An 11,415-nucleotide genomic window follows, 5' to 3' on the forward strand; every position below is an offset into this window, starting at 1 on the left:
GATTCTCTGTAACAGCCCGACTAATTTTGATATATCTGAAGTCTGTTCCCCGCCTCTTCATTTTCCCTGGCACTGTTTTATTTCACCTCTTGTCTAGCTCACAGCAAGGAGCCTCTAAAAGATCTCTGTGTTTCCAGTCTCACCCTTTCCAATTCATTTTCCATCTTATAGCCAGTTCCAGAACCTCAGACTAACCATGTCACTCCCCAGTTGAAAATTCTTTGATAATTTAGGATGAAGTCCAAACTCCTTAGCACACCATCAGACCTCTTGTTTATGTCTTCAGTCTCATTTCTTACCACTTCCTACCTCCTTTCACCCTCTCCCCTCAAACTCTAGGCTCCAGCTATCTAGAACTACATAAAAAACACCCCACCGGAATTATCTGGGACACAGCCTGTTCCAAATTAATGACATTTCTTGAGTTTTGATACCTTAAGTCTAAAGTAGCACAATGACTGAAATAAACCTGATCTCACCTCATTATCTTCCATTCCTCTTTTATCTAACTGCAGGTTATAACCCATTAGTATGCTGGATAATCAATTTTAATGGGTTGTGATCACCTTTCTAAACACCCCAAGTAGGAAATGAAGACACAGTGTACACAGGAACTGCTCTGGTGAAGAGGACCTGAGGCAATGAGAGAGTGGCTAGGGGGACAGGGAGTGAATGGAGAGCTGGGTGGGGTGCAGGTGAGGGGCATTTGAAGACCCCCAGTTTGGGGGAGGGCAGGGGAGGAGCTGCCCACGGACACAAAGCACGCATGTAATAACGGGGAGGTGTCATGCCCCACAGCAGGTGTTGTCGCACATCAGTGGGGTCACCTCTAGCAAAACTGGAGCCTCCCTGGTCTACTCCATGCCCTCCCGGAATGTGTCCCTGCGGCTCCAGGGCCTGAAGGAGAAAGACTCTGGGCCCTACCTCTGTTCTGTGAATGTGCAAGCCAGTCAAGGCAAAGAGAGCAGAGTTCACAGCAGCAGAACGTTAGAACTCAATGTGCTGGGTAAGTGGGGAGCACCCCGGGGAGGTCAGGGAGGTCCCTCTCCCAAACGACTGAGTGTGAAGGTTGGGGGAGGGGCAGAGGGAGTGACAGAAGGGTCAGTGTGTGGGAGTGGGGGAGGGGAGCTGTTGGTGCCCTGGCTGTGAGTTTTTAACCTGTCTCCCCTCTGCCAGTTCCTCCAGCTCCTCCATCCTGCCACCTCCGGGGCGTGCCCCGCGTGGGGACCAACGTGACCCTGGGCTGCCAGTCCCCAAGGAGCAAGCCTGCTGCCCAATACCAGTGGGTGCGGTCGCCCCCACCCTCCCAGGTTTTCTTTGCACCAGCTTTAGGTGAGGGGACTTCTGGAGACAACTGAGAGTTGGGGGTAAGATAAGGTACCAGAGGGGCTGGGGTGCAGGGGGAGGCCAAGCTAAAGAACACTGGGTAGAGGAGGAGGATGTGGGGAGGGGGCTGGAGAAAGAGGGCCTGGCAGGTGCAGGCGCTGTAGTGGGTGCTTTCCCGAGCTGTGCACTGACGGTACTTACTCCAGAGGCTCGGGGGCCAGAACACCTGCATTCAGATAGAATAGAATACACCAGAGTGTACTGCACAGAGTGTACTGCACGTAGTTAAGTATGGTGTCATTACGTGCATTGAATAAGTTAATATTTGTAAAGCACTTAGAACAGTAAAGCACTTAGACACACAGTAAATGGCACATAAGTATCATTATTTTGTGAAATTTGTTTCAGTCATACACATACATATATATGCATGTGTGTGTGTCTACATATGTATGTATGCATGTTATGTGAGTACTGGGCCACAGGGTAAAATATATTTCTCCTTGCTGAATGTTCACAAAGATGCATTGCTCTGTTTTTTCTTCCCAGTATATACTTTAAGGAACGAGATATATAATGGATATTTGCATAACTGCAATTCAAACTATAAAAAAGTTATTTATCGAAACATGCACGTGATCTGGAATTGGCATGTCCACCACACTGTTATCCCAGAACTGTCTGCTCCACCCTTTTACACAGTCCTTGACAACACCACCAGCCAGTCATCCGCAGTGTCTAAGGCACACCTTCATGCACTATGGCAAATGTTCTTCAACCGAAAGACATGACTTTTTAAACAGATGATCACTTAAGGTTTTTGGAACAACTACACTATTTGGACGCTTCCAGCTTTGGATTCTTGGATGGAATATATTTTACTGCACTTGAAGTTTGCACCACTCTAGGTTATGCTGCCTCTGGGCTTTCGCCCTCACTGCTCATCTCTCTCTACTTACTCCCTTCCCCCCAGTTCAGTCCCACCTCACCTTCAGGATCCACCCCCTGAAAGCCTAAGCTGGCGTGCCCTCCCTGAGCGCACCTGCAGTACCGTGAGCTCACCGTCCACACGAAGCACAGCCTCGCTCACAGACTGCAACTGCTGCTTTTGCAGCCTGACGCCTTCACTGGAAGGCAGACACCTTGAGGTAAACGGCACCCACTGTATTTCTAGGGCCACCACAGGAGGCACTCAAACATTTGTTGATGAATAATAAAAAAAAATTAAGTCCTTATTTCAGACCTTAGTATTTAAAGAAACCTGGGATGAACTGTCAGATGAGTCTGATGAAAGGGAATGGGCCATGTTCCAAATCCTCCCCCAGATGCTTGGGCTTTAGCCAGGAGTTAAGCTCCATACCTCCTTCCTGTTTCCTCCTAGCTGTGGAATTCAAGGGCCCAGTCCCACTGCATCAGCCAAGATAGATATTGAAAAGATGCTTAAAATTCAGACTACCAAAGCAGTGGTCTTTAATTGTATTGCCATTATACCGTCTTTAATGATTGATCCAGACACCTTAAAATCTGAGGGATTCCTGTTACTCCCAGTCTTATGTGTATTTTTAGGCATGGAGCTTGGCTGCTGAATTTAGAATAGCCAAAGCAATATAGGTTAGTGATACTGTTTCTTTTAAATGTAGGCAGAATATTGTCTGCTTTTTGGGGGTGGGGCAGGGGGAGGTAATTAGGTTTGTTTGTTTGTTTATTTTATTGGAGGTACTGGGGATTGAACCCAGGACCAGTCTACCACTGAGCCTTACCCCACCCCCACCACCTGTGCAGAATATTGTCTGATCATCAACATTTTTAAGGTACATTTGATAAAGCCTATAGATAAAAATTTGGGATGAATTTTTCAGATTCAGAGTCCATTATTCAATAAATTTTACAGCCAATCCTCATGTTAATTCATCTTAGATTTAATATGTCCTATATCCTATTAACTTCCTGTACACTTTCAAGCATATGATGAAAAAATTTTAATGTCAGCTTAAAAATGTTCAGGAGAGTGCATGGATTTCAAAACTCTTCTGGGAGTACCTAAGCAAAAAAGTTTGAACACCATTATTCCAAAGCTGTTCTGGCCAAACAGAACTGCCAGAACTGTTCTGGCAGTTCTAGCCACTGCCTAGCAACATACGGTTATTCAAATTTAAATTAATTAAAATTAAGTAAGGTTAAAAATTCAGTTTCACAGTCACACTAGCCACATTATCAAGTGTTCAACTGCCACCTGTGACCAGTGGCTGCTGCACCATGTGGATACAGAACACTTGTATCACCACAGAAAGTTCTACTGGACAGCACTGTCCTAGAGAACCAAGAATATGACATGGCTTGCCCCAGCCAACTGAGGTTATAACAGTTTATTCCTTACACAAAAAGTGCCTCCTCCTAGAATGACGGACCATATCTCTTGATTTCTGTCAAGGTTCCTCCTGCTTGGGGGTAAAGTGACAGGGAGGGCAAGAAGGACCTCTGAGCTCCCCTTGGAGGTTAAGTGTGCAGCCAAGAGACTCCTTTCATGAAACAGACTTTAATATTCTGAGCAACAACTTTTTACCAACATTGGTCAATATGGTAGCCACTAACTACATGTAGCTATTTATAATTTAAAATTTAATTAATTAGAATGAAATATAATTAAAAACCTAGCTCTTCAAGCACACTAGCCACATTCTCAGGGCTCAACAGCCTCATGTGGCTGGCGGCTACCACACTGAACTGCAGTAGACACAGAACATTTCCATCATCCCTGAAAGTCTTATTGAACAGCACTCTCTTGTACTATGGGTTTTCTATTTTTTTTCCTTTTACATATTCTCTTAATGAAGAATCCAGAATTATTCCATCCCACTCTTCAGTAGTTTTCCCAAAATGCCAGGAAATACACTCAGAAGCCTATTCATGCACAGTATTAACATGTGCTTATTAGATCCCTCCAAAACTGAAAGCCTAAATAAACATGTACAGCTGGTCGTCCAGGATGCTCTATTCATTTAGGATACACATCAAGCCTCTGTCAGTCACAAGACAGACAAACTGAAACACACAAGCTTTTGGGTGGCAATGGCTTGGGAACAACAGAAACTGGATATGCAAAAAAATGGAAGGAAACAAATATGACTAAATCTTTCTTATGAACTCTGAGTAGCATACTGTATTTCTTGAAAATCTTTCAATGATAATGCATAAAGTCTTGTCTACTAACACCAAAGTCCTCAGAGATAGGTAGATTCTTACAATGCTCATACAGGAACAAAGGTATCTTCTGACTCCAAGTAATCTTTGCCCTATTGGTTCTCACAAACAATGACAAGTCTTGATAGCGAAAATGAAAGACCAAATATACTATACTGTGATTTGTCTGCTAACATATGATATTTGTTCCAAAGATTGTGGTGAATTGCTGATGAGTGGATCTAAGCAATGTCCCTAAAAAATCAATCATCTTGTTTGTTGGCAGAAGACTCCCTACCACTTTAAATTTATCTGATGAGCAACCAGCGCAGATCCAGCAAAGACAAGATTTTCAGGTCATACCATTGTCACCCTGCATTTCATCTTGAGGCAGAGCTAGAAGTATGTACACAACTGTTTCAAAGACATAAAGCCAACTCTCAAAAGGCAAATTTTTGGAGAACACCCAAAAATATGGGACTTGAGAATGAGTTTTGCAGCGCATCAGATTAACTGAGTGAAGTGTGAATACAGCATCTGGCTTAGAAGTGAATGCTTTCATGAATTCCAAGTCTAGATAGACCTTTCAGCTACTGCAGTATTGACTGTGATGAGATCGCTCCCTCCTTTGAAGTCACCACACTTATTGTCTGTTTTTGACATCTGACACTTACTCACGTACCGCACCGCATACCACCCCCGTGTTGTCTTATACAGCTTTTTAACTCCTGGATGTGTGTACACAGACTTCACCTGCACTGTAAGCTCTCAGTCTGTGTATTACAGTTCTTTTATTCATCCTAACACCAGGCAGACAGTAAACACTCAAGTATTTGGTGAATGGAGACATGAAGACAAGGCCTACAGAAAAGGAGAAAAATCATGCAGCGACTGGACAGAAAACTATCTACTGGTTTATCAACTCCCAAATTGGGATGGAATCGTTACCAGACTAATTTTCTTCTGGCAAACAAACAAAAAGTAACAAAACTTCACAACCAAACAATAATGTATGTAGCTAGGCAGTCTCAAACACATCCAATTTATCCAAATAATTAAACAAATACCAACAACAGGACATTTCAGACTTCAAAATGAAACTTTGTAGCAAAAAAAAAAGTTTATATCTGACTTTTAGTTAAAATCCTGTGTGCTAGAAATATACACATTCACTTGAATAGTACTGAAAAATAGTGCTTTGGTAGCAAAATCCAAGAGTTATTAATTCAATTTCAATACTTCCAATTTTAATACTTCCATTGTATAGATAAGAGAACTGAGGCACAATCCAGAGAGGGGAAGTGCTGTGCTTTAAGGTTACTCAGGAGGGTGGTCAGGAAGAGCTGGGACAGGACTCAGCTTTCTGTTGCCCTTATCTGATGAAGTGAAGGCGGCTCTATCAATATGTTGAAACTATGACTAAGCAGAAGTTTCAGGGAAAAACTGAAGTTACTATATATCTTCCTTCCTTTCAAACTTAGCAGAAATTATTTGCTGATTCTTCATAATTGAATTTTGATAGCTATTTCAAATACATCAGACCAGAAATGTAACTGACCCACACAGCGCTCCTCCCCTGAGCCTCAGACATGCGATCACACTTAACTGAGCTGAATCAGTCTGTACAAGATGTTCCTCCAGATCCATAGCTCACTGTACTACTTTGTTTCTACTCTACAAATTCTAAAGCGAAAAGGATTGCTGATTTTCTTTTGACAGTTCTCATTAACACAATAAAGTGAAAGAAACGCCTGAATTACTTGTTCTAAATTGCCTTTCTGAAACTGAAATCTAAAGATTGATTTGTTCTCAAGGGTTTGGGATTCTTTGAGAATTTTCTAAGGTTGTGCTTTTATTTTCATAAACATAGTTTGGACATCCACTTTATAATTGGGTAAGGCTATGATATCAGTGACCACATATGTTTTCTACGCTTAAGATTACATTCTTACTGTCTCCTAGAGGGACAAAGCTTAGGTTTTTAATGCAGTTTTTTCAAACTGGATTTCAAAGTCTATGCCTTTGGGTTAAAGTTTGAGTAACACTGCTCTAGATTTTTATACTTTCCAAAATTCTCCTCCTAGATTTTATTTGGTGAATTAATAAAAAGGTACCCACTGCCTACTATGTGCTAGGCACTGGAGATACGGTTGTTAGTAAGAGAGACCAGACCAGCTTGTCCTTATGAAGCCTATAATTCTGGCAGGAAAGACCAACATTGTTAATAAAGAAGTCTGGTTCCTTGGTTGAACTCACTTAAGGAGTACTTAAAAAAAAACAGCAACCACAACAAGTCCTCTGCCCTCCTTGTCAACTGCTTCTGTGGATCAGAGAGCCCATCACCATCATCTGCATATTCTCAGAATATTCTAAGAGCTTGAGGTCAGTTTGGTCTTATCTGTTTGGAGACAGGTAAAATGACCCTCTTTTTAAAATTCTTCAGAGAAGCTCAATTTCCTTTCCTTGCTCTAGGTTATGCTTCTCATAACTCGACAAAGATGCAACTCAACTAGAGATTTCCTGGTTATTTGAGAAAACAATTTTATAATCAGTGAGGTTTTGGTAACACACTTTTTCCTTTTGTTTGTGAAATTTCTATGGACAAAAATCAGTCAAGCTAAAACTGTGACAAATGCCTAAAGTGCACTTCTAAACTCCAGAAAACTTCATGGACAGATGCTAAACAGGGCAATACAAAAACTCTCCCCCAGAATTAACCTTAACAACCTTGACTACAACAACGAATGAGATTCAGAGAACAGTAGCTACTATTAGTTACTACTTTAATCGTATGAACCACTATTTAAATAACATCCTTGTTATTTAAGGATGAGGGGTGGGAGAAGACCCAAAGGCACATGTTATCAAGTAAACCAATTCAATTTTGTAATTGAGAAATGGGTGCCAGATTCCCTCAGCAGCAATTAATAGGTTTGAAATCCCTTAGTTACTGGACCAAATTTTCTAAGCAACGATGTCCTCAGATGAGCACTACTTGAGGCAAGATCTCCCGAACTTTGGAGCAATCTCTTTCTCTAGTGTGATTATGATAGTTCTTACTGGGTTTTCACCCACCAAAGAGTTCCCCCCAAAATGTCAGCCCTGTCAGAAAGGAAGTATAGATACTGTAACTCTGAACAAGTAGTTCCGTGACAACTGGGAGAAAGAATCCTACCAGAATCCTTTAGCAGACACTGAAGAGGGAACCAGCTTACCTAAAAAAACAACTCCGTATCTTCCAATAATACAAATCTGAACTCCTAGATCAAGAGTCAGTATGAAGAGCATGGTGGTACAATTTCTAGCCCAAATTAAGCCTCTGTATTTAGACATTCAGATACACAATTTAGGCCAGATGTACAGTGAGAGCTTTACCTGTCACCACATTAGGCACAATAACTAAAGGGGAAAACTGGCTTTCCTGAAGGAGCTTGGTCAGAAATGCAGCAGGGCTTCAAGCCACCCTAACTCTCGAGGCATCGACACTCCAAATTCCAGACCAACTATCAGTCAGGCTAACTTTAATTGTGCCGCTAACTCCACGAAAGCAACACACCATCCGGCTACAATCAAGCCTTTCCAATTCTCCAAAGCATCTCAAGACTGTCTCGTCCTTCAAGTTGGAAGCAAGCTCAAGTCGGAAGCAAGACGACTGACACAAAGGCCAGTCATCCGAAGGCGCTTTTTGTATGGCTCTGCCACTGCCACTCACTTGAAAATTCCTAAATTGGGGGCTCAGCAGCCCCCGCATTCTCCCCTCGCTCCATCCCGCCCCGGCCGGTAAGCCTCTGCCTGGAAGCCCCTGGCCTGGAACAAAGCGAAGGGCCCCGGCGGTGGGGGCGAGAGGCGCCGGCGGCACGGGGACTGCCGCCCGGCGCACAATGAGAAACTACCAACTTCAGAGCGCAGGAACATCCTCAATTGGCAAGAAAGAGGGGCGGCGGCAGGCACGCCCAACTTCAAACTCAGGAAACCTACGGGCTGGCGGCCATCTGGAAAAAAGCCCCCTTCCCAGGGAGAGAAGAAAAAGGCGGAGGAGATGCGAGTCGCCCACCGGGCCCCGGAGGGGAGCCCTGCGCTCAGACCGGCCCCCGCCCCCGAGGCCCGCTTCCCCGCCTTCTCTCTGCCTCTGGTTCGCTGCCCCAGGCCGGGCGGCCGGTTACCTTGATGCGCTCCCGGCACTGGGACGGGGTCCGCTCGTAGCCCAGCTCGGCCAGGGCCCGGGACACGCGCTCGTACATGGCTGGCCCGGGGGCCTTGCTGCCGAACACCGTGCCGGCTCCCTCCAGCTGCTGGTACCGCGCCTCCACCAGCCGCTCGTTGCCCCACACTGCGATGAGCGCGTTCGTCTCGGCCGGCGTCCACGACATGCCCCGGCAGGCGGCGGCGGCGGCTGCCGCAGCCCCGCCACCGCCGCCACCAGGGGAGAAGGAGACCGAGGACGAGGCGGCGCTGCGGCCCCCCAGCCCCAGCCCGAGACCCCCGGACGCCGCTGCCCCCGAGCCCGTCGCACTGCCCGGCCCGAGCGGGGAGGCACCCCGAGGCGTGGAAGGGTCGGACAGCGATGGATTTCCGTCGCTCAGGCCACCAGGAGAAGCCGGGGAGAGCACCTCCATCTTCGGGATTTTTAGCGGCGAGTTGGCGGGCAGCTCCGAGCCACAGGGCGCAGCCATCTTCCAAGCGGCCGCCGCTGCACCGCCCGGAAGTGACGCGCCCGCGCATCCGGCCGCCGCGGACTCCGGGGCTGCCCTCGGGCCTGGCTCGCCCGCGGGCGGGCGGCTGCGGGCCCCGGCGGCCGCGCGGAGGCCGTCGGGCGCCCCCGGCCTTCCTCCGCGAGCCCTGCCGCGCCGGCCGCTCCTCTCCCGGGGCGAGGGGCGGGGATGAGGCGCGCTGAAGCCCCGAGCGGAGGAGAAGGGTGGGGGCATGAGGGCGCTGGTGTGAGGAACAGATTGGAGCCTTCCCACTTCCTCTCCAATCTCAGCCCCCGGGAGGAGGGGTGAGGCCCGCGAGGGGGCCCCGAGTTAAGGAGGACTTGACCGTTTCGCTCGCTCGCCCTCCTCTCTCCCTCCGCTCTGCCTCCCCACTCGGAACTGGCCTCGGGGTGCAGAGGCAGACGTCCAGGGCGGAGGCTGGGCAGCCCTGCGCGGGGTACGGCCGGGAAGGCGCCGCGGCTGCAGGGAGAGCATTTCTGGGGAAGACTTTAAAAAGCAGTTGGGGACCAGGGTTAGAGTCTACGCCGTAGCTTTTCAAGAAACCCAAGCGCATTATTTGAGGAGCAACTCTGATTCTAGTTCTTGTCTATTTTCCCGCTAGTCTGGGTGGGTGTGACGGTCTGTAGAAGTTAGACGCCTTTATTGCACTCGCACATTTTGTCTGTGACTTGAATGTGTATAAACTCCGGAGCTCAGCAGAAAAGTTACTTTCCAGTACCATTCTCCCTCCTCCCTAATTTGGAAGTTGCATCGTTTTCTCTACAGGTTTTCATACTCTCGAGTGTAAAAAGACTAAAAAAAGACTGTCAGTTATGACAGCTCTTGTGACCTCTGGTAATTAGCGAATTAATCGCTCCTGAGTGCTCCGTAAAGTGCTGCAATTTAATGAACATTAGCACACTAAAGCCAATACATAGCTGTAAGGTATTTCAATATTCTTCCAAGCCAAAAATCTAATTGTTTATCTTGGATCTTTAACTTGCAAGCCTCAGTGGATTTTTTTTTCAATAAAATAAGCTGTGCAACTCTTTTTTTTCCCCATAGCAAATATGTTAGGCTTTTTAAAAAGTAGAGCTGAGGTCAGTTACATTTGAAACTCAGAATCACCCCAAAGAATGACATGGCTGTCCTGGGAAAGCCACAGGAATAAGCAACAGGGATGAAGTAAAGATAACTGTCTTCGTGTGTGGTGGTAAAGTGCCACGACAGTTTGTAAGTTAGCAGTATGAAGAAACGTAAAGTTCCAACATTTATGCTATTTCTTTCTCTCTTTCTAAGAAGATGTAGTCTGGCACCTCCCTTAAGAGTATGAGTTCTATGACACAACATTGTAAAATGATTATAAATCAATAAAAAATGTTATAAAAAAAAGAAGAAAAAAAGAATATGAGTTCTAGAGTCAGAATGCCGGGCTTCAAATTCCAGTTCTGCCACTTTTTTAGCCAACTTACCCAATCTCTCAGTGCTTGAGTGTCTTTATCTATGAAATGAGGATGGCCGCACAGCATTATTGTGAGAAGAAATGAGTTAATACAAGTAAAGCCCTTAGAGTGGTGCCTGGGTCACATAATGCACATGTGTGAGCATTAGCTGCTACTCACTTTGCTGTACTCTTGTTAATACAATCTACCCTTTGTCGCTTTCTCTCCACCTCTGGTTTTCAGTGTTCTCATTTTCAGTTCTCTTAAGGGCTCTAGCGGAATCTCAAACACCTATCAAAATAAAGTTCACTCTCATTCAGCCCAAAAGTAGGTTTTTTTTTTTAATGTCATAATGTTTAGTGTGTGTTTAGTGTGTATTTAGTGGAGAGACATGCCTAAATCATACACAAAATCAGAAACTCCAAAGAATTTTAAAATCATTGCCTTCCCACTCTCATTTTCCCACAAGCCTGAAAAAAAAAATCACCCCTCCTATTGTTAATTTTGGATGATTCTCAAATCAACTCTGACTCACGCAGGAAGCCTTCCTAGATAAAGTGGGTTGATTGAGAAGTCTGTCTTCCCACAAACGTCTGTTTCTAGACATTATTTCTATACCCCCCCCTTAATCCCATACCCATCAGTCTACCCAATGAGAAAAGACTATCAAAAATAAAATTTCCAGTAACATCCTGACCTTAAGACAAAGCCAGTAATGTAAAAGCTGTTAATAAGTATTACACAGTATCAAGGCACTGTCAGGATCATGTGATTGT

At 45.5% G+C, this 11,415-nt stretch overlaps 1 protein-coding gene across 4 annotated transcripts in view; it reads right to left on the reverse strand.

Moving 5' to 3' along the window:
• MSANTD2 (Myb/SANT DNA binding domain containing 2) overlaps positions 1-9,531 on the reverse strand; it is a 28,438-nt gene extending 18,907 nt beyond the window's left edge. For 2 of the 4 annotated variants that reach the window (XR_010378947.1, XM_064482179.1), the window contains exon 1: positions 8,670-9,531. Coding sequence is in view for 3 of the 4 variants with exons in the window: in XM_064482179.1 (XP_064338249.1) it covers positions 8,670-9,431 (762 nt within the window). In the remaining variant the exon portion in view is untranslated. The remainder of the gene's footprint in view (positions 1-8,669) is intronic. The other 2 variants (XM_064482177.1, XM_064482176.1) reach the window with 1 other exon arrangement.
• Between the last annotated feature and the right edge of the window lie 1,884 nt (positions 9,532-11,415).

This window comes from Camelus dromedarius, chromosome 34 (genome assembly GCF_036321535.1).
Source record: "Camelus dromedarius isolate mCamDro1 chromosome 34, mCamDro1.pat, whole genome shotgun sequence".
NCBI classification, from domain to species: Eukaryota; Metazoa; Chordata; class Mammalia; order Artiodactyla; family Camelidae; genus Camelus; species Camelus dromedarius.